This window comes from Ochotona princeps, chromosome 17 (genome assembly GCF_030435755.1).
Source record: "Ochotona princeps isolate mOchPri1 chromosome 17, mOchPri1.hap1, whole genome shotgun sequence".
In the NCBI taxonomy this organism is placed as follows: domain Eukaryota; kingdom Metazoa; phylum Chordata; class Mammalia; order Lagomorpha; family Ochotonidae; genus Ochotona; species Ochotona princeps.
In genome coordinates this window covers 8490967-8514541 of record NC_080848.1, presented here as the reverse complement: position 1 = coordinate 8514541, position 23575 = coordinate 8490967, and the positions used below count along the sequence as shown (strand labels likewise).

The 23575-nt window shown below is 45.1% G+C and overlaps 1 protein-coding gene across 1 annotated transcript; it reads left to right on the top strand.

The window, feature by feature from the left end:
- Nucleotides 1-248: 248 nt before the first annotated feature.
- Nucleotides 249-16348, top strand: PRKAR1A (protein kinase cAMP-dependent type I regulatory subunit alpha). Its single transcript, XM_004592957.3, has 11 exons — nucleotides 249-382; nucleotides 1803-1985; nucleotides 7424-7594; nucleotides 8603-8694; nucleotides 9060-9121; nucleotides 10032-10078; nucleotides 10799-10957; nucleotides 12958-13018; nucleotides 14296-14417; nucleotides 15193-15274; nucleotides 15974-16348. Exons 1-11 carry the CDS (start codon nucleotides 326-328, stop codon nucleotides 16144-16146), a joined length of 1209 nt encoding a protein of 402 aa, XP_004593014.2. The 5' UTR covers nucleotides 249-325; the 3' UTR covers nucleotides 16147-16348.
- The last annotated feature ends 7227 nt before the right edge of the window (nucleotides 16349-23575 follow it).

The following is a 23575-nucleotide window of genomic DNA, read 5'->3' as shown; positions in this document are numbered from 1 at the left end:
AGCCGGGCCCTCCGGTCCCCGAGGCGGGCGGGTCCGGTCCCCGCCGCCCGGTCCTCGCGGCCCTCCCGGCCTTCCCGGCCTTCCCGGAGGGCGGCGGGCGGCCTCGCCTCCCTCGGGCCCCGCGCGCGACCGGCCGAGCCCCACGAGCCCGCGCCGCGAGCTGGGGGCGCCCGCGGACACCTGCCGGCCTCGGGGGGCGCCGGTTGAACGTCCGCCTGGGATTAACGGCCTCGACATGGCTTTTTGGGAAATCTTTGTCACGAGTGAACTCAGACAAGGAAGAACTTGGTTAAGTGGAGACATCGTAGTGAACGTTGTCGTGTTCATGGAGCGCGGGGGAGAGGCTGTCGTTGGCTCCCTTAGGAACAGGGAGTTCATTCGGGTATATTTGCTTACAAGTGTTCACGCCGCGAAATTCGGGTGTTGAGGGGATCACACGGTGACTTCGTTAACCGTGGAGCGTTTTGGTGCCTACGTCCTAGAGCGTGCTGTGCGTTGGTTTTTTTTTCTGAGAACGTCGATTTGCTTGAAAGCAACGAAGGGCCCAGTTCGTTGAATCAGTGTGCTGGAAGTCTTCCGGTGTGACCGCTGGTTTTCAGGCCCAAAGGTCTGGCGGCCTCCACGGTGTGGGAGGCCCCGCTGTACCGAGGTGGGCTTACAGTACATCCAGAGCCGGACTTGGGAGAACGGCTAGTAGAAATCTAAAAAACTGGTGTTAAAAAAGTGTGAATTTCTGGAATCATAGCATGATTCTTTTTCCATGGCTGCTAATTTATGGGCCTGTCCTGGAGCCCCAAACTTTTTCATGGTTTGTTAGCCCCTTGTTACTGACATTTATCAGGGAAGCTATCAGAGTGAGTCACAGTGTACCCTGTTAGTATTTTTGTTTTAGTTCGCATGTTCATCTCAGTAGTTTTGTGTGTGTTGTAATTGGAAGAGCCTGATTGGCATTGAATTCAGTTGCAGAGTCGGGGCACAGCCGTGTATGTCTGCTTGATTGCATAGTAAGAGGAGCTGGAAGGGGAAGGGTCTGAACCTGTTGGATTGCAGGAGTCTAACTCTAGAGTGAGCTTAGCTGCTGATTGTTATTTGCTTACATCCGTGTGGTTTGAGTGTTCTCAAAGCCATGAATTGTAACTTCCTTATTGAGCCCTCTTGTAGGCTGGTTTCAGTATTCGCTTTCCACGTGAGTAAGCGCTCTGGACAATGTTCTATTGACATCTTCCAGTTTGCTTTGTGGAAGGCTTCTGGTGTGGGGGGCATAGAGGGTGCCCCCCAAATTTTCCCTTCTGGTTCAGGACTGCACTGTGGTGAAAGATGGTAGAGTGGAAAGGCTACTGCCTTTGTGATTAGCCTGTGATTACACTGACAGTGTCCCCTCTCGTCCTTTGTGTGACCGCAGGACGCTGCCCTGGGTCTGGAGTTACCGCCGCCAGGTGTTCTCCCCCGGGCTCCCTCGCTTACTGCCCTCAGAGTTTCCTTTTATGCCCTTGCTCTGTCCTGTTTACCGTTTACGCACTTCCTGGGTCATGAGGACTGAGTGGGACTCGCGGAGGACCAGACTCCCCACAGCCCGCCTCTGCGGGGATCCTGCCACCTGTTGCCTGTGGCAGGAACTAGAGGGAGCAGTCATTTGGAAGGATGCGAATTCTATACATACTTTACTCCTAACTTCCCACCTCCCTGGTTACAACACCACAGTGCCCATGACCCAGTTGCTGGTGCCTGTGGTACCCCAGCGGGCAGGCGGGCATCTGTGCTTGATAAATAATGGGCGTTAGCGTGTGTGCGTTTCCCCGCAGAGCATCATGGCGTCTGGGAGCACTGCCGCCAGCGAGGAGGAGCGCAGCCTCCGCGAGTGTGAGCTCTATGTGCAGAAGCACAACATCCAGGCCCTGCTCAAGGACTCGATCGTGCAGCTGTGCACGGCCCGGCCCGAGAGGCCCATGGCCTTCCTCAGGGAGTACTTCGAGAGGCTGGAGAAGGTAAGCAGGCAGCCGCGCTGTCGGGCAAGGCAGAGCTGCCGTGAGACTCTATTACTCGATATCGGAGCAGAAGGAATTTTTGGCCAAATAAGAAGTCCAAAACAGAAATTCAAAGAGGAAATGTTAAGCTGTTTGTAATACTTTGAAAATTTGCGACCTGTAGGGTTTATCAGAACATTAATGGTTTACTTTGGCTAACAAAAGGCTTCCAAAGCTGTTTCAATTGGTACATGAAACTGACTCCTGCAGTCAGAAATATTAGGTCAGAAGTTAAAGGCAGTTTGTGCTTTTCTTCAACAAAGCAAAAAAGCTTAATAAAATTTATGATCTTTTAAAGTCAGTGTAACGTAGCACTGGACTGTAGTTTGAAGCTGATAACACTAGAAATTCTGTACTGTACATGGGTTAACTGTAGAGATCCTGTAATTGTTGTGTCAGCATCTCCCTCAGGTTGCGTTTGGTCAAGACGTGTCTGTTCCCCTTGGAGCCCTGGCCATTCCTCTGGGTGGCCGCCGGCAGGCCCTGCCCTCCACGCAGCAGTACCGCACCGAGGGCAGGGCTGTCATCTGTTTGTCTCAGGAAATGGTCTGTTAGGCAGTCTGCATCACTGAATGTCTGGAGTTGTTTGTTTGATTTCCTTCTGTAAGTCAGTGGGATAAATTTATAGGTTTTCTTGTGCAAATTAAAGTTTTAAGATAGTTCATAATTCGAACCATTTGATATATTTGGAATATGGTCATGAAATACCTAATTGTATTATAGAAATATCTGCATTATTGGGGTGTTCTTGAAACACTGTGTTATCTCTTCACGGCTCTAACAGAGTGCCTGAGGCAGGTTGCTTGTAAAGGGGTTTTGTTGGTTGTGATTCAGGAGGCGTGAGGTCTGGGAGCCGTGTCCTGCAGTCCAGATGTCACGTGGCAGGAGACGGGTCCCCGCCCTGTGTGATTCTTCCCACTCGTGAAGCCACAGGGTTCAACCAGGAGGCTCTACGCTAAGGACTTGCTTTCATCTAACCACTTGCCAAAGCCCCCACTTCACCATAGTGGGACTGTCTGCTAATAACTGTTAGCATAAAACTGTGGGTATCAAACTCCTATATGAGTTTTGGAGGACAGATGTTTAAATCATAGCAATTATTTATTAAATTTGATATTTAATGGTGCCATAGTTAGAATTTTTTTGTAACATTTTTTATTGGAAAATGCAGATTTACAGAGAGAAGGACAGACAGATAAGATCTTTCGTCTGCTTGTTTTATCCCGCAGATAGCCACAATGGCCAGAACTGAGCCAACCTGAAGCCAGGAGCCAGGAGCTTCTTCTGGGTCTCCCACATGGGTGCAAGGTCCCAAAGCCTCGGGTTGTCCTCTGCTGTTTTCCCAGGCCATAAGCAGGGAGCTGGATGGGAAGTGGAGAGCAGCTGGGACATGAACCGGCACTCATATAGACTGCCCAGCGCATGTAAAGCAAGGACTTTAGCCACTAGGCTATTGCACTGGGCCCCATAGTTAGAATTTTTAAAAAGGAAAAATCAGTCCTTATAAACGGCCTTGCTATTTTGAAATTGTTGCAGAAATTGTGGCGTTGTCTGGTTTCAGCAGTTTTCAAATGAAGTACCCTGGAGGCAGGCCATGGGTGTTCTCTGTTTTGAAATCAAGTGTGTTCCTGGAGATCTAGTTTTGAAATGGGTCACTCACTGTAAGGTGATCCGTTGTCTTTGGACATCAATAGAGACCCGTCAAATGAGCGGATTAAGTTGGAGAGACATTAGGCGTGCATCTTTTTTTAGGGAGTGTTGGATGTGTGGTACTACTCTCAAAATCAGTGCTTAACCACAGTGCTGTTTTAAAAGCCTGACCTAAGGAAAAGCAGTAATTCTCAGAGTAAATGCTTTGCAGGTGGTGTTTGTATGGTCGGTGTGTGTTAAGCTCGTCTGTTACAACAACGTGACACGCTTTTCCCTGTAATCCGGGGGTCTGCATTGACTTCCGTACAGACCTTCAGCTGGGCTTGAACGGGAATACCTGGGCTTGGAACAGGTCATTGTTTTATGTATGAAAGGGTAATTTGTGTGTCTGAAAATAACGCAGTCAAGTTCTTATGCCTCAGCTAAGGGGCTCTGTTTGTGACACTCAGACTGTTCTGTAAGGATAATGAACCCCAAAACTCGTGGTTGGCCTGTGGAAGATTTTGTAATTTTAGTTCAGCCCCTCATCTGACGTTGGAGTCTGTGTTTTAGCTCTTGGACTGTGGTAGATCATGAATGATGACCTTTGTGCAGGCCTGTGTCACACGCCTTGCTTACGCTCATACTCCTTGTTTCAGATGTCTGAGGTGGGTGATTTAGCCCTGTGTTACAGACGTAGCAGCTAAAGCTAAGAGAAGCGACCCTGGACCATAGTGTACTGGTTTAGCCTTTGCTTGAGTAACTTGTAACTCTCAAATGTCAGTGGCTTGTTGCAAAAGACTGTATATGTTGGCCATTGGCAGCTTTTCTGGGCTTTGTCTCATCATTTTGTGTCCATGGATCTGGTTCTGGTCTGAGCATTAACAGCTATCTTGTAAGTGATCGGTGCTGTCTTCAGGCAAAGAGAACAGAAAGTCAAAGACAAGAATGGCCTGCTCTGATGTGACGCATCTGACATTGGGTGGTCTGTGGCCAGGCCTCAAGTCAGAGGGTGGTGGGCGGGTCATCTTCCCTGCAGGGAAGGATGTCGAGGGCAGAGAGGGACCAAATGATTGGGAGACATTGAGGACATAAGTGCTGGGGACAGAATCCGAGAACACGGTTGGCCTGTAAGTAGCCGAGGATTGTTTAGATTTTCAGATGCAGCAGAGCTGAAGTGGGAAGCGCCCGGCACAGAGTTAGAAAACGGGTGATTTCAGGACTGGCTCTGAGTCATCCGGGTTAGGTTCCCTTCACATAGTAACATTGCTGTTGGAAAGGACCTGTTTGCATCCATAAGGCGATGTCAGAATGCTTTTGTTTACTTTCAGAATTATCTGGAAAATTTTGCAGAATATGATCTTGAGTGTTACACAAATTTCGTAACAGTGATAAACTTTGGAGGTCAAGGGTGGGTTTTCATTTATATTCAAACTTGAAGCATAGGGAAGACCTGAGTTTTAAAATTATGTGTTAATATAGAAAAAACCTTATTGGTTATTGGAACTGCCAGAGAGAAAATGAAGTGAGTTTTTTGAAAACCATGTTTTTAAAAAATAATTACACATGGCTTAAAATATAATAAAAGATGAACAGCAAAAGCTCTCCTTCCCGTCAGTGCAGTTAGCGCCCCAGAGGTCGCAGGTGGGCGACTGTGGACGGCGTGATGCCTGGAGAGCGTGCTGCTTCCCTCCGAGGACAGCAAGGTGCTGCGTTGGCTTCACTGTTCCCAGCGTTTGGCTAAAACCAGTGGCACAGCAGAGGTGGTGTTTCACTCCTGAGCAGATGGTAGAATAAATTCTTAGAAATGGTACTAGTTTACTGGGTTAAATAAATATTTGTAATTAAATCTATATAAAAATCATGTTATTTTTGTTTCTGTTACAAAGTAAAAATTAGAAAATGCAGAAAAATGAGAGAGATACTCCCTTGCTAGATGAAGAAAAGGACGTGAAGCGTGCGCGTGCTGGTGGGCCCGGATGCCGTTGGCACCTTCGCGGTCGTCATTCTGGACGAAAGGCGACATGTTATTGCATTGATCCTCATGCCAAAAAAGCAGGATCAGTTTAATTTCTTTTAACACATTTTTCTTTTCAAAATTTTTCCTAAAATCATTTAATGCTGAATGAATCTGAAAAATGGGTTAGGAAACTATAGTGGAGAAGTGAAAAGCAAAAGGTGATACATTCTTATATTTCTGTTTTTACTTCTAGCGTAAGAAGTCTTTTTAGGCCTGAGAATTTTAAGATCATAGATTTAAAAAAAATTTTTTTTTTCAATATGAACTGGTTCAATAAGAAGTAGCTTCTTTTTTTAAAAAAAAGATTTATTTATTTTTATTGGAAAGTCAGATATACAGAGAGGAGGAGAGACAGAGGAAGATCTTCCATCCAATGATTCACTCCCCAAGTGACTGCAATGACCGATGCTGCGCCGATCCGAAGCCAGGAGCCAGGAACTTCCTCCAGGTCTCCCATGTGGGTGCAGGGTGCCAAGGCTTTGGGCCATCCTCGACTGCTTTCCCAAGCCACAAGCAGGGAGCTGGATGGGAAGTGGGGCTGCTGGGATTAGAACCAGCACCCATATAAGATCCCGGTGGGTTCAAGGTGAGTACTTTAGCTGCCAGGCCACGCCTGCCTGGCCCTCTTTTTTCTTTTTAAAGATTTCTTTATTTGAAAGAGTTACAGAGAAAGAGGGAGAGCCAGAGATCTCTGGTTGGGATATTTTGCTCCTCAATTGGCCACTTTGGGCTGAGCCGGGCTGAAGCCAGAAGCCCAGAACTTCCTCTGCTGCTCTCCCGTGTGTGGCAGGGGCTCAAGAATTTGGGCCATCTTCAACCACTTTCCCTGGCACATCAGCAGGGCACTGTATCAGAGCTGTGGTGTCCAGGACTTGAACCTGTGCTGACATGGTAAGTTAGCATTGCACGTAGCAGCTCAACTTGCTGCACCACAGCTGGCATCAGGAAGAAGCTTTGTTTTTTTTTTTAAACATTTACTTATTTGAAAGGTAGAGTTAGAGGGAGAGAGAGATTGATCTTTCATCTTTTGATTTACTGCCATAGCGCTTGGCCTGATCAGGAGCCCGGAGCCCATGTGTGTGCAAGGACTCGAGGGCTTGGGCCCGCCTCACTGGCTTCCCCTGGGCGGGAGCGTGGAGCTTATTTGGAAGTGGAGCAGCTGACGCTTGAGTTGGTGTGCATAGGGGATGTTGGTGCTAGTGGTACTTTACCCACTATGCCACAGCACCAGCTCCCAAGAAGTAGTTTAAAAAACAGGCTTGGTTGTTTTGTGTAAGAATAAACCCTGATATTAAACAAATTTTCTGGGTGTGGCAGTTAATTAGATTTGATTTTACTTAAATTCTGTGAATTTCTTGTTTAGTATTTGTGTCTGAGGCCTGGGTTAGAATGTGAATCCCACAGCCACAGGAACTGAGTTAGTGACGTTACTCACACATCCCTGCTGTCCTTGCCCTGCCTGAGTTATCCCTGGGTCACGCGGGGGCTCCTGCTGTCTGCGCTAGCATGTGGAAAGCTCCTTCCTGGGGCTTCGTTCCTGTCGGGCCAGGGCCACTGTCCTGTTTTAAAGGCTTTGGCTCGTTGATGAAGGGTGATGAACTGTCATCTGAGAGTATTCCTTTCCAAACTTTACTTTTTTCCTCCTCATTTGGATTTTTGTTCTCCCCCTAATGTGCATTGGAAGAGTTTGAGAAGACTGAGGTAGACTCATTGGAACGTGCAATACTGACTTGACTTGCCGTGGTTGTAGGAGGAGGCCAAGCAGATTCAGAATCTGCAGAAAGCCGGCACCCGCACAGACTCCAGGGAAGATGAAATCTCTCCTCCTCCCCCCAACCCGGTGGTGAAGGGGCGGCGGCGGCGGGGGGCCATCAGCGCTGAAGTCTACACGGAGGAGGACGCAGCGTCGTACGTCAGAAAGGTAGCTGATGTCTGAAATGAGGGGATGCTGTGTACTGGCGCGGGAGTCGTCTGCCAGTGGGTGACTGGATGCCTCTGACCCGCGGGGCAGGCTGTTCTCGGTCCTGGAGCTCAGGCCTTGTAGTCTGTTGTCAGAGGACGTCACTAGGATCAACAGCAGGTCTACCCTGTGGCAGCTGCAGGCAGAGCCCCTTTCGAACTGTCCCGTTGTGGCTTTTAGACCTTTGTCCTGTATTCCGGTGAGCTTGGTTTTCCTCAGTCCACTCTGTGTCAGAGTTAGCGTGAGGAGCCTTAAGGGAGAACTCCATCATCCTGGCACTTAGAGCTACCACAGTCTCAAAAAGGACTCACTAGTTCAAAATGCTTAGTTTTGCAGTAAAATAATGACCCGGTCAAAGTGTTTTTGGTTTCTAGTTGTTAGTTGGGAACTAATTACCATTCTTTTTTTTGTTTAAAGATTTATTTAGTTTTATTGGAAAGTCAAATATACAGAGAGGAGGAGAGACAGAGAGGAAGATCTTCGACCTGTTGATTCACTCCCTAAGTGACCACAATAGTCGAAGCTGCGCCGATCCAAAGCCTGGAGCCAGGATCCTCTTCTGGGTCTCCCACATGGGTGCAGGGTCCCAATGCTTTGGACTGTCCTCGATTGCTTTCCCATGGAGCTGGATGGGAAGTGGGGCTGCTGGGATTAGAACTGGACCCATATGGGATTCGGTGCATGTAAGGCGAGGACTTAAGCTGCTAGGCTACTGCGTTTGGCCCCCCCCAGTTACCAGTCTTTAAATTCGGGCTGACTGTAGGTGCGGAGATTAATTAGTCAATATTTAATGGACCTTTGCAGATCAAAGGATATTGTAAGTGTGTTATAGTGAAAATATTTAGTCAAAGCAGATCTGTTTAAAAAGAATAATGTGACTTGGCATTTAATGGAAATACAGGTTCTTGGAGTAAACATGAAATGTTTTTGGTTTACAGAATTGCCGTTTGACCTTCAATTCTGTTCTAGGTTATACCGAAAGATTATAAGACAATGGCTGCTTTGGCCAAAGCCATCGAAAAGAATGTGCTCTTCTCGCATCTGGATGACAACGAGAGAAGGTAGGTATGGGTTCTTCTCGCACGGTTTTTCTAGCAAGGCTGTGGTCCTGCTACTCGCACCGTTGCCTTTTCTTCCCCTTGTTTGTTGAAAGGCAGAGTTACAGGGAAGTGGGGAAACTTGAGCTTTCATCTGGTGGTGTACTCCCCCAATGGCTGCACCAGCTGGTGGCGGCCAGGAGCTTCTGCTGAGTCTCCTACCTGGGCTGTTTGCTGCTGCTTTCCATGGCCAGTATCAGGGACCTGGAGAGGAAGTGGAACAGCTGGGACTTTAATCATTGTCTCAGGGAGTGGCTTGACCTGTTATGCCACAGGGCCAGCCCATTGTGAATTTGAAGGCTCTTAATGACTTTTCTCTTGTCTTGCAGTGATATTTTTGATGCCATGTTTCCAGTCTCCTTTATTGCTGGAGAGACTGTCATCCAGCAAGGTACGGGCAAGCATTGTGCTTACGGGAGAGCAAGATCTCCTGGGAGCTTCCTCTGGTTTTGTTGTTTTGAAGTTTGTTGGCCTCTTTGAGTGTAACGTTTCCTCCTGTTAACATCACTGAGGGTGAACCAGATATCTGCATTCCTCATCACGCAGCCCGTCTGTCAAGTTCTGGCTTCTGTGAAGGCTGACCTTTCCGCACACAGACACTGACATGGGTTTGATCTTTTGGGTATCAGTCCTCTTTTATTCTTCTTGACATTTCCATAGGTCTTGTATATAAACAGTATGTTTTGCAATTTTGTGATACTCTTTTACTTTAAACTTTTTCTAGTGTTGTAGAGGCCATAGCAGTTAGTAACTCTGTGTACAGTGTAAGGCTTTTTTGTAAGATTTACTTTATTTGAAAGACATATTTACAGAGAGAAGGAGAGACAGAGAGAAAGATCTTCCATCTGCTGGTTTACTCACCAAATGGCCATCCAGCTGAGCCGAGCTGGATCCAGGAGCTGCGTCCACATCTCCCGTGTGGGTGCAGGGTCCCCAGGACTTGGGCTGTGCTTCGCTGCTTTCCCAGGCCAGAGTAGGGAGCTGGATGGGCAGCGAAGCAGCCAGGACTTGGAAACAGTTGGCACTCTGAGTTGAGTTAAGATGGCTTGACCACTTGGGTCACAGAACCAACCCCTGGCTTTTTTTCTTCCTAGAGATATTCTTCACTGAGATGCCTAAAACACTGATCAGTTTTCTTTTCTGGCTTTTAAAATATGTTATATTTTGTTTTCTGGGAAGTTTGTGTAAGTTTATAGCACTGTTCTCGCAACAGTAATATAAAATGAGTATTTGTACTGATTTGAGGATTTGACTTAGTTCCGTTTGAAATATGCTTCTAACATTTTTTTACTTTCCTTTAGGTGATGAAGGGGATAACTTCTATGTGATTGATCAAGGAGAGATGGATGTAAGATTTAATAGTGGCAAAAATACATAGATAATCTTTAAAAATATATAAATAATAAAAATGTGTAGCACAGTGCACAAAGCATAGAATTTTTTTTTTGAAGATTTGTTTTTATTGGAAAGTCAGATACACAAAGAAGAGGAGAGACAGAGAGGAAAGTCTTCCGTCCGTTGATTCACTCCCCAAGCGGCCACAATGGCTGGAGCTGAGCCGATTTGAAGCCAGGAGCCCAGAGCCTTTTCCAGGTCTCCCATGCTGGTGCAGGGTCCCAAGGCTTTGGGCCGTCCTCGACTGCTTTCCCAGGCCACAAGCAGGGAGCTGGATGGGAAGTGGAGCAGCTGGGATTAGAACCAGCACCCATATGGGATCCTGGTGCATGCAAGGCAAAAACTTCAGCTGCTAGGCTGCAGTGCCAGGCTCCGAAGCACAGTATTTTTGAATATGTAGTATTAGTATTATATTACCTGTTACCTTATCTAGTGATAATTAGACCAGGTAGACCATAGGCACCCTTCTTTCACCTAACTCAACTCTTAGAAGTCAGCTGTTTTGCCCTGCTGTGTACCAAGAACGTGTGTGTGTATGTGTGTGTGTATGTTGCATTTTCAAAGCAAAGTCTAGGATTCTGATCCTGTTAAAGAGATTTAAGGATTTTTGATTCTTAAATGTTTATGTATGTGGAATAAAAGCACCTTGCTGACAGCAGTCATTTGCTTTTAGGTCTATGTCAACAACGAATGGGCAACCAGTGTTGGGGAAGGAGGGAGCTTTGGGGAACTCGCTTTGATTTATGGGACACCTAGAGCAGCCACCGTCAAAGCCAAGACTAACGTGAAGTTGTGGGGCATTGACCGGGACAGCTATAGGAGGATCCTGATGGTAAGATCCGTTCTGGTCTGTGGAACTAATATTTGACTGTCACTAAATGAAAATGAGAATATTCCTTGCTTTTTTAATTAAAAGATTTGTTTATTCTTATTTAAAAGATTTTAGAGAGAGAGAGAGATCTCCCATTCCCCAAATGACCACAGTAGCCAGAGCTGGACTGTCTGAAGCTGGTGGCCAGCAGTTTCTTCTGGGTTTCCCACATTGGTGCAGAGGTCCAAGGTCTTAGGGCCATCTTTGCCTTCCCAGGCGCATTAGTAGGGAGCTTGATTGAAGTGGTACAGCCAGGATTCCTGAACTGGTGCCCATATTGTATGTTGACATTGCAGGAGGAGGCTTGACCTACTATGCCATGGTACCAGCCCCTATTTCTTGCTTTTGATGGTGGAATATTTTGCATTACGTTCAGGTCAGCATTATTCATCGTGTCATTTTAGTAAAAGACGAAAGATTTATACGATCTGAAGAGAAACCAGAGTATATCATCGTGTCATTTTAGACAGTTATATTTTGGCTAGAAATAACATGGCAAACAAAATGTGTGCATGTAGAGAGCCATTCATGTTTAGAAGCTGAAAGAAGCATCTTTCCTGACTTTACCCCTTAGGGAGAGCCTTGTAAGTGTAGAGTGTTACTTAGGCCTTTGAAGTGGCAGATGGCCTCAACTGTGAAAGTGGATTGGCAGCATGGCGCGTGTCCTCTTGTTAGATGAAGAAGTAAAAGAATGAAACAATTGAAATGTTCTTAATTTAATTTGACTGTGGATATTTAAGTCCCATCTAATGACATTGGGCACTTTGAAGAGTTTTCTTAAATTTATGCAGTGGCCATTTTAAAGGACAGTTTTGAGTGCCCTGTGTTCTTTTCTTTTGTATTTGAAATGTATGTGTGCGTGCATGTATGTACATTTTGAAGTCTTCTGTACATCTATCCCAAATATAAATAAATTTGAAGAATGGGTGGGTAAATGGATGGAGGTCTTTCAAATTCACAGAAAATGTTGTTTTGGTAAAGCTGCATAGATTTCACAATTTTTTGCACTTTTAATTCTGTTGTTCCATGAATTTTTGAAGTTTCCTGTATACCTAGTCATCCTCTGGGCTGCATGAGGAATTGGTTCTAGGTCCCGTCCCTACACTCTGCTGTCAGATACCACAGTCGTCAGGTATCAAGTCCCACGTAGGGCGATGCAGCATTTGCTTGTCAACTGCATTCTCCTGTAGATTCCCGAGCATCACCGTCTTAGTGTAGGTATAGGGTTACTTACACACAGTCAGTGTGAAGAACATGTGGGTAGTTAGGTTGTAGTGTTGAGGGAATAATGACAAAAAGTATGTTTCAGAGAAGATCTTAAAAATATCTTACTATTTTTGAACCACAGATGTGGGACTGCAGATAGGGAAGGCCAGCGGTGTTTACATCCTTGTTTACACATGTGGGTGTGTATGATTTGTTGGAAGGGGTGTTGGGTGCTAAGGCAGTTTGAAAGCAAGGGAAAGTGGTTCTAAGAGAACAGCTTGTCCTTGTTGGTTTCCTCCCAGGTGCATTTAACAGTTTGTGGGTGAGACAGCTTAGCTAGGTTTGGGACCTTGCGGTGCTTGTTGGGGAGGGGGTTGTACAAGCAGCTGTAGTGTTCTTCCTGTCGGTGGGGATTGGTGCTGCAGGGGAGGATTCTAGCGCAGTCACATTTACTGCTTGGTGGTATTTTGGAGAATTGATCATTTGCTTGATAACTTCAGCAGTTGCTCGTATAACTTCACTTTGGTGATACACCGATTGCATGCTACAGGCAAGGTGCTAAGAACTTTTACAGAGCTGACCTCACTGTCTTCAGCAAGAAGACAAGTAGTCAGAAATGAGGAAGCAGAGGAAGCAGCAGCCAGCTTTGGCTTGTCTACTTTTAAATAGATTTGAAACTTGATCTGGATTACTCTGCGGCATTACCTGGCACTGCACGTTTTGGAGCTATGAGTTGTGTTATCTGTCACTTGCAGGGAAGTACACTGAGAAAGCGGAAGATGTATGAAGAGTTCCTTAGCAAAGTATCCATTTTAGGTGAGTTTTGGAAAATTGAATGCAAAATTTTTACATCGAAATGTTAACAGTGAGAACCTGTGGTGTTTTATAGAAATTCTAGTTACTCATGTTTTTGTTTATTCACAGTGCTGAAAAACTAATGGAATTTTTATTTGACAGCATTAGGACGTTTTTAAGTTAAAATGATTTTAAGAGAATAATTTATGGTGATTTGGAAGGCAGGTTTACAGAGAAGGAGCGTTCATTGTCTTCCCAGCTGCTTGTTCACTCCCTAAATGGCTTCAACAGCCAAAGCGGGCCATTCTGAAGCCAGGTGTCTGGAGCTGCTTCCAGGTCTCCCTTTTAGGTGCAGAGTCCCAAGCACTTGGGCCATCTGCTGCTGCTTTTCCAGGCACATTAGCAAGAAGCTGGATGGGAAGTGGAGCAGCCAGTGCCCATATGGACGCCAGCACTGCAGGCTGAGTGAGGCTGAAGCTACTACACCACGGCGCCAACACCTAAAAACAGTTGAGAAGTGTTAGCTTTGCTAGAATATGACATAGCTCAAAGTAGAAATGATTGGTTTAAGGAAAAGCTTTTTGAGAATGTAGGTGCTTTTCATTCTTCCTGGAGAGAAGGAGAGACTGAAGGTATCCTTCCTGACCAGATGTTCACAGTTGTTCTCTGTGTGACTCTGTCCTTGATGTTTTATGGTTGTGCATCCTGATTCTGGGAAGTGTCTGCAAGCTTCCTTTGAACAGTGACCCCTGTGTTGAAATTCCCAGTGAAAGGCAGATTCATAGGATCTAGTCTGTGACTCTGTTACTAAACACTTGGATTGACTGAGCCTGTGCATGAGAAGCAGCAATGATGGCTTCGTAAGGTAACAGTCTTCTGCCATTGCTTTGTTACAATGAGTTAATTTGGCCTTTGCTAGTAAAAGTAATTTTCTAGCTTTATGTAGTTCCAAAAATAAATTGAGCTAAGGATTTAAGCAGGTAAGTTCCTTCTGTAATCTATGGAAGAGACAGGCAGTGATCTGTTACTTGTAGGCTTGATTGCATGGGCCATTTTTGCCACTGGGTACAATTGTTAAGCTGGCTGGTGGACCAATGGGGTAAGGGTGTAAGGGCCGTCTGCAGGTCCCGGGAGGATGCTGCTGAGACTAGAAGTAGTAGAAGACAGGTGCCGTGCTGCGTCTGAGACACGTGTGCATGTCCATGAGCGTGGCCGTTAGCATGAATCCCTGCATGGTTTTGGTTGCGACATTGTTAGCACTAAGCAGTAGAGTCATTCTCCTGATTGTTGTCTTTCAGAATCCCTGGACAAATGGGAACGTCTCACTGTAGCTGATGCCCTGGAGCCTGTCCAGTTTGAAGATGGGGAGAAGATCGTAGTGCAGGGAGAACCGGGAGATGAGTTCTTCATTATCTTAGAAGTAATGACTCTGCATTTAATTCTTTTGAAAAGTGTACTTTAGAGGGGAGAAGAGGGCTAATTCTGATGTGTAGTTTTAGTCTTAAAGATTATCTGAAGTTTTATTTTAAAATTAAATCTTTTACTTTGAAATGCATGTGCTCGGTTTTGTGCTAGGCCTCTCTACCTTTTAAATGAGTTGAATCAGAATTCTAGATGTGCATGTCTGGTGAAAGCTAATGGCTTCAATTCTGAAAGTCACTTTTTTTATCCTCACAAGCCTTGGGACTGTACAACAGCTCCTCTGGTCTGCCAAGCAGATCCAAGTCGTAGATTTCTGTGGGTATGACTTTCTCATTGCTGATTGACTGTTTAACTTCAGAGGTTGGAAGTCCCTTAAAGTGGTAAATAAATTAGCCTTTGTGGCTCTGCTGTTTCTCTTGCAGAGGGGCCGGAGGACAGTAGGTAAATGAATGGGTGTGGTAGTCCTCAAAAATGTTATTTATGGAGCAGGCAGTCAGCTTGACTTTGCCTGTTTGCAGCTTGCCAGCCTGCGTTGAACCTCATTAATGCTAGCTCAGCGCAGACTGTTTGCAGGGGAATGCTTGCTCCGTCCCGGTCAGGGCTGCTGTAGTGACTGGTGTTCAGTCATCCTTTATCTAGGGACATGGGTGAATGAGATAGCCACTGAACCCGTCCTCATTGTGGAGAGTAACTGAACTGCACAGGAGATTTAAATTGCCACCCCGCGTTTGAAAGTACCCCCTTAATCAGCTTTTCTGGTGGTGTTTTTTTAGGGGTCAGCTGCCGTGCTACAGCGCCGGTCAGAAAATGAAGAATTTGTTGAAGTGGGAAGATTGGGGCCTTCTGACTATTTTGGTATGTGTGGATTTTCTCACAATAAATATATAATTTCTGAAAAGATTTATTTTATCGGAAAGTCAGGTTTACAGAGGGGGAGAGACAGGAAGATCTTCCTTCCGCTGGTTCACTCCCCAACTGGTCGCAGTGGCTGGAGCTGAGCCAGTCTGAAACTCGGAGCCTGGAGCCTCTTCTGGGTCTCCCACGTGAGCGGGTGCAGGGTCCCAAGGCTTTGGGCTGTCCTTGACTGCTTTCCCAGGCCCCAAGCAGAGAGTTGGATGGGAAGTGGAGCAGCTGCGATATGAACTGGCATCCATATGGGATCCTGGGCACGTGCAAGGCCAGGACTTCAGCCACTAGGCTACTGTGCCGGGCCCAAATACAAAAGTTTCTTTAAGTTACTTCTCACTGAGATAACTACTGTCTTTCATAAGTTTGTCTTTCCCCCCAAATTTTATGTTTTAATTATAGCTGTTTTGGCTTTCAGAGCTAAGTCCAGTTTTGACCCCCTACTCAGTTTGTTATTAATTCTCATATTTCTTACAGATTAGTTGGTTTTATGTTTTCTGTGGGAGTGGTGTGGCCTGTGTTACTAGAGATATACCTACTTGGTATCCCTCTGGCTTTGTGGCCCTCTCTGAGCTGTGGCCCCTGTGTTCCCCAGTCTTGGTCCCTGTGGCCTCCAGCCAGCTCCTGACGGCCCTGTCCCTTCCCCAGGTGAAATCGCACTTCTCATGAATCGTCCTCGCGCTGCCACCGTGGTCGCCCGTGGGCCCTTGAAGTGTGTGAAGCTGGACCGACCGAGGTTTGAACGTGTTCTCGGCCCATGCTCAGATATCCTCAAGCGAAACATCCAGCAGTACAACAGTTTTGTGTCACTGTCTGTCTGAGATTTGCCTCCTGTCCCCCCCTTCTCCTCCCCAAGCCGAGCTTTCTCTTGCAGACTGCTTTCTCCCTGTTGGCAGCGCCAAGTGGCCACTGGCATTGCAGCTTCTTGTCTCTTTATATTAAAGTTGCTGTTACCGCACCATTTTTCATTTGGGGCATTACCTGAATGCTCAGATACAAATAAATAGAAAGACTTCTCTTGGAGATTTTGCTGTTCCTGCTTCTCTCTGTGCAATGTTCGTAGTATTCAACCTGGGCCGTGAGTGCCATGCTTTTTTGGTGAGGGGAGATCCCAGCACCAATTGAATTATCTTAGAGTAATAACGTCACAGTGCAAGTTTTTTTTGTTAAGTGACATAATTTTCCAGTTGTAAGCATACTTAGACTGTGGCCACATGTGCTGTATTTCTTTATAGAATAAATGATTTCTCATTAAATGCTAAGGATTAAGAAAAATGGTTATAGAAAAATCTTAGTATAGTAGAAAAGAGGTTTGACTGAAGTTAAAGTAGCTTAAGGACAGAGAAATGCCCATCTGGCTAATTATGAGATGGGTGTGATCAGTCAGGCTTCCCACTTTTAGCCAGGTTTTGTGTTTGCCGAGCTCCTTTGCCTGGTTTTGTTTGTACCTTGTTACTGTTTCCTCTCCAGTTCTGAAAGCTTTTTCAGTGTGGCTGTCTATGCCTGCCTTTCAGAAAGCAAACCGAATCATCGACTGCTGATACAAGGTTGTGATTTAACTACAGCTGCCTCACTCAGAAATTCTGATCAGACACTGATTTACCTAGCTGGTGCCAAAATGCTGACCATCAGATGCTGAGTTGGGAGAAGGAACTTGAGGTCTACACCTAGGGTTGTTAGCTTAGAACTTCTCATTAAATTATGACCTTCAATTCACTCCCTTGAGTGTTTAGTTAAATTCTGATTCCAGGAGATGGAATCGGTTCAAAGTGGAAGCAGATGAACAAACATCCCAACAAAGATGGAGGTGATGTTGCTAACGGGAGAAGCCAGGTGACAAAGTTCAGTGTCAGGAACTTCCCCCATTCAGTTTTCTGGGCCACAAAATTTGGAAAGACTTTTTTACTTGTTCTAACCTCTTGTCTCTGTGTCAGAATTTCTGGGGCGCTGGGGCGTGGTAGAGCGTGTCTGTGCCGTGTCACGTTGGTCTTCAGGGCCGTCCTCGCAAAGTCTGAGGTTGACTTGTCTGGTTGATTCCTTTTTTCTTTTTTTTTTTAAGCTAGAGTTTTGAGTCTTAACTGTGTTTCAGTATTTTTCAACCTTATGTGTTACATTATTCCAATGATACTTAACACTGTATTTTTTGTTATTGTTATTTTTTGAAACAAAAGTTCAGCAGTTCCATAAATAATAGGCACTTTGTTTTCTTTGAGCTTTATGTAGACTGTAAAGGGTTACATTAGGGAAGACTGCAAACTTGCTCTGGTTAGTAACCCCTCCCCCACTCTCTCCTAGGTGGTTTGAATTGGTCATAGTTTTTATTTTATTTTTTTCCCTGTAGAGTCAGAAAGCTTTTAGAGTGCTACTAAGTGCAGAGTAAAATCTGGGAAAAAAGGTTTTATTTGCATTTCAGTTTGAGATAGAAAGCCACTGTGTTACAGAATTTTTAATTTCCAAGGTAATCTACATTGAGGATTTTCTGATTTGTACTTTGTGTTTAGCTGTCTTTTTATATTTGAAAATTAAAATCAAGTTCTGTTCTTATTCACTTAAAGCTCAATTTGATATTTGTTTAAATGCCAAAAATGTACTTAAATGAGTTATTTAGAATGCCATATAATTGCACAGTTTCATATATGTATATGATCATGTCCATGTATATTTAATAGATACATATACTGCTTTCTAAATGAGTTTAACTCAGAAATCATTTGGCTTGCTGTTTACTCCTTTTTGTAGTTTTAAGCTAAGATGTTTAATGATAAGTCTAATTTGAAAATGATCACATTTAAAGCTTTATCTTTGTGCAGTCGAAGTCTATGTGAGACCTCCCTGTTGGCATACTTTGATATTCAGGGTTTAGAAGTCATTGTTCTGGGCTTGGTAAGTGAATTACAAGATCTCCTGCTCTGGAAAGTATCGATGGCCAAAGGACCATTTTGTAATGTTTCCTGGTTACCAGTCTGATTATACTGTGTGCTAATATGCTCTTCTGTTATAGATTTCCTAATGGTAGGTCACATAATAAAAAGGTTAAATGGTTTAAATTCTTGAACGAATCAGTTTTTCTTCCTAATCTTCTTTTCATCACCTGTCTCCCTCTAACGGTTCTCGTAACGGTGAGAATGAAAAGTGAAGTCCAGGATCATTGCTTTGAAAGAGTACTTGGCGTTGTTGTTGCTTTCAGTTCAGTTGATCGAAGAATGAATCATGTAGCAGATTTATCTACTGAGTCGTGGAGGGAAAGATACAAATGAAAACTAAAAGGTAAAATCTGGTTTTATTTTTATGTGTAGATACACTGAGTAGTAAATTTTATTAGAAAATTAAGTTTGTAAGATAGCATCAAAAATGACAAAATTGGGGTAAAATAAGCTTTTATTGGTCTCACCAAGCGTAATATCCATAATTTTTTAAGCAGTTGGCAATCAAGCTTTGATTAATATCTTAGTCCATAATTTTTTGTCTTATCAATGGAGAATTTAATCCACTGGTATTTAATTAACAGTATATTTGATTAAGTGTACCTTTAAAAAAAAAGGTTGTATGTATTTTTTCTGCATGTTTAACATTCTGTTAGTTAATGATACCAACAAGGGACAGGTTAGAAGATGATAGAGAATAGAAAAGAAATAAACAAGAGACCTGTTGTTCCTGGAGTATAAACAAAGGTTGTACACAAGAATCAGATTCTAGCCTCACTCTTGTACCTATAGGTTACATTTTTTGTGCTGTGTGTGTTGTAAGAGGACAACTGATTGGAGGACAGTGGATTAAATATACAAAACAGAGGCTTCCAGGCAGGGATGTGGAAACAATTGATACGGGTTCAGTAGCTAGGCTTAGGGGAACTCCCGTAGTTTCAAGTCAACTTCCACTCTTTGTTGAGATGTAAATATCTCAATCCCACCTCCCTTGTGCCTACAGGACAGTCTAAAAAGTCTGAGGTTGTTAATAAACCTAGGCTATTGACAGTAGTCCACACGTGTTGTTACTGTTATTGGCTCTGTGCGCCAAGTCCATCGTTGCTGGATAGTGAACGGTGTGTTATCACAGATTATAGAAAAAATATATTTGTTTTACTAGACTTGACTTATTTCGCTAAGCATAATGATTTCCAGTTGTGCCCACTTAGTTGCAAAAGACAAGACCTCATTCATTTTTCTGGCTGAGTGGTATTCCACCGAGTAAATGTGCCAGATTTTCTTTATCCAGTCATCCATCGATGGGAAAACATGGTTGATTCCATTTCTTTGCTATTATGAATTGAGCTGCTATAAACATAGGGGTAGGAAGTAGACTGTGATGTGCTGATTTCATTCTGTTTGGATGAATTTCTAGGAGTTGGGATGCCTGGCTGCTATGGAATGTATTTTTAGATGTCTGTGGGATCTCCATGCTGTCTCCCGTAATGGTTTCACTGCTTTACAATCTCACTCAGCGGTGGATTAGAATGCATTTCTGCCACATCCTCACCGGTATTTGTTGTTGGTTTTCTTTTTTTTTTTTTTTTTAAAGATTTATTTATTTTTCGTTACAAAGTCAGATATACAGAGAGGAGGAGAGACAGAGAGGAAGATCTTCTATCCAATGATTCACTCCCCAGGTGAGCCGCAACGGCCAGTACTGCGCCGATCCAAAGCCAGGAGCTAGGAACCTCCTCCAGGTCTCCCACACAGGTGCAGGGTCCCAAAGCATTGGGCCATCCTCGACTGCTTTCCCAGGCCACAAGCAGGGAGCTGGATGGGAAGTGGAGCAGCCGGGGTTAGAACTGGTGCTCATATGGGATCCCGGCATGTTCAAGGCGAGGACTTTAGCCGCTAGGCCACGCTGCCGGGCCCTGTTGTTTTCATGATAGCCATTCTTACTGGGGTGAGATGAAACCTCATTGTGGTTTTAATTTGATTTCTCTGGTGGTTAGAGATTCTGTGCATTTTTCTTAAATCTGTTGGCCATTTGAATTTTATCCTTTGGAAAAAAACTTCACATCCTTTTCCCATTTCTTAACTGTTTGTTTTGAGGTTGAGTCTCTTCACTTCTTTACAATCCTGGATATTAGTCTTCTGTATAGACTGTGAATATTTTCTCCCCTGCTGTTGACTGCCTCTTTTGTTGGTAGTTTCCATTGCGGTGCAGAAATGTCTTAGTTTGATGTAATCCCGTTTGTTTCTGTTTGGATTTTCTGTGCTGTCGCAGTCTTTTCCAAGAAGTCTTTGCTTACGCCTGTGTCTTGAAGAGTGTCTTCGATATCTCCATTTTGTGCTGTTAGGATGTGGGGCTAGATCCTTGATCTATTTAGAACTGATATTTGTAAAACATGTGAGGCAGGGGTCTTGTTTTATAGTCAACAGGTAGATCCAGTATTCCCAGCCCTAACCTATTCACTGGTTCACTCCCCATGGAGCTGCAGTGGCTGGAGCTGAGCTGGTCAGGAGCCAGGAGCTTCTTGGTCCCTCATGTGGGTGCAGGGTCCCAAGGTCCTCCACTCCCAGGCCACAGCAGGGAGCTGGATGGGAAGTAGAGCAGCTGGGACACGAACTTGCGCCCACATGGGACCCTGGTGCATCCAAGGCGAAGATTTCAGCCATTGGGCCATCATTCAGGGCTCATTAAGAATGGCTTAGATATTGAAATTTTAAGAGTGGAATGACGTAATGTCAGTTTTGAAAATATTGCTCTTGTCTCCAACCTGCAAGTCATGGCTGTAGTTTTGTTGTACTCTGGCAGTGTTTCTGTAGGTGAGCTAAGAGAATGTCGAGGAGCAATGGCTTGTTGACCATTTGGCTTGTCCCCAAAGCCATGTGTCCTAAGCTGCCAGCGCAGGAGAAGTCTTCAGTCTCTCCCTTAGCTAGAGGATGTCAGTGTAGAAAACTGAGATCGTTGTACAAAGACAGCTAACACTGGTTTTGTTACGTAACTTTTTTTTTTTTTAAAGATTTATTTATTTTTATTGGAAAGGCGGATATACATAGAGGAGGAGAGACAGAGAGGAAGGTCTTCCATTCGATGATTCACTCCCCAAGTGAGCCGCAACGGCCAGTGCTGCGCCGATCCAAAGCCAGGAACCTGGAACCTCCTCCAGGTCTCCCACACGGGTGCAGAGTCCCAAGGCTTTGGGCCGTCCTCAACTGCTTTCCCAGGCCACAAGCAGGGAGCTGGATGGGAAGTGGAGCAGCCGGGATTAGAACCCGCGTTCATATGGGATCCCGGCATGTTCAAGGCGAGGACTTTAGCCACTAGGCCACGCTGCTGGGCCCTGTTACGTAACTTCTGAGCTCTGACTTCATCATAGCTCTGCCTCAAAACCATAGGAGTAATTTAATTTTGTTCTGTGAAAAGCTCCGTGTTGCTCAAGTAACTTCGTTGTTTAAAAATCTGTAGCTGTGTCGTCACCGCTTCGCCGCGCCCCGCCCTTTGTCAGTCCTTGGCAGGCGAGAGCAGGGAAGGGGAGACCTGAGGCCTACAGTGCCTTACAGTGAGTGCATGTCCTTGCGGAGGCTGGTCTCAGTGCCACTTCCCCCCGTTTTGTGCTGTCAGTGATGTTGCTATTTAAAAGGCCTCGGTTATACTGCCGAAGTGCTGACTGTCCGTAGCACGCGTGAGAAGGTGGTGACGTGTTGAAGGTGAGAAACGTACATGTTAGTTTCATCCAGGCCTGAGTTACGCCGTCAGTTTATTACTGATCATGCATCTCAGTGATTTAAGGTATCTATGCAGGGATGTAAAGCAAGGTGATGTATTGATTGGTTGATGGAAATGTGACTCTGGGCCCCCAGGCCTTCATGAACCTTCCATCTTGTATTTTCCCTGTACATTGTACTCCAATGTTTGCTAATTTTGTGTCTGTGACTTTTAAGAATGTGTAATTACCGCATGCAAAGGAATTAATGGTATTTTTCAGTCTTCAGACTGAATTGGCTTCCTGACGCTATGGGAGGCCGATGGACTTTGCCAGACCGTGTCCCCGCGTACGTACTGCACATTTCCCTTTCATTTTCAGTTTGCTGTCAGTAGTCACATGAAACATTTTCATGTAGAGTTGTTTTAAAAATAATTTATTTTGAAAATGCGCCCTGGCATCACAGCCAGCTGTTTTACGTGCTGTGCCACAACGGTGATCCCAAGAAAAATTACATTTTTTTTATCAGAAAGGAGGAGAGACAGGAAAATCTGCCTCATCCACTGGTTCACTCCTCCAAATGGCTGCAAGGCTGGAGCTGAGCCAATCCAAAGCCAGGAGCCAGGAACCTCCTCTGGGTCTCCCATGTGGGTACAGGGTCCCAAGGCTTTGGGCCGTCCTCTACTGCTTTCCCAGGCCACAAGCAGGGAGCTGGATGGGAGGGAAGTGGAGCAGCTGTGACACAAACCAGTGCCCATCTGGGATCCTGATGCATTCAAGACAAGGATTGAGCCACTAAGCTATTGCTCTGGGCCCGGGCAGCAAGGTGTAATGGAGTAGGGCCCCTCTCCAGACAGTCTCAGCTGGAATGCCTAGTTTACTTTCACACTGGGTTTTCTAAGGGAGGGAGGGAGGCTGAGAGCACCTGTCGAGTTACCAGGGGTGCGCACAGGGTTTTGTAGTGTGAAATTTGGGGCTGCTTCTGAAGCATGATTAGATTCCTTTCTTTTCTTTTTTTTTTTTTAAAGATTTATTTTATTTTTATTACAAAGTCAGATATACTGAGAGGAGGAGGGATAGAGAGGAAGTGGAGCTGCCGGGATTAGAACCAGTGGCCATATGGGATCAAGGCGAGGACCTTAGCCACTAGGCCACGCCGCCAAGCCCTTAGATTCCTTTCTAAAGAAACTTGCCCTGAGGCCCCTCATGCACACATAGGCTAGATTTCTAACTTCCTAACATGACTAAAGCACCTTGCACAGGTAAACAGTCAGTGGTGGTGGTGTTATCCCAGAGACACTGTGTTCCAGGACTGTGTACCAGGACTGGGGGGAGCAGAGTAGGTGAGAAGTATGTATTTATTAAAAATATATATATATATTGGTTTGTTTGAAAATGTATGTTCCCCAGAATGGGCCAAGCTGAAACCAGGAGCCAGGAGCTCCATCCAGGACTCCTCCCGGAGTGCGCATCAGCAGGAAGCTTGATTGGAAGCGGTAGTGGGCCCTGATCCCCGTCCTTAGAGGATTCACCTTGCCTTGTCCCAGTAGCTGTCCTGAATACTGTGGGGATGCCTTGGGTGACTTTTCTAGCCCTTGTCCTCATCCAGCTTTCTCTAGTCCCATCTCACC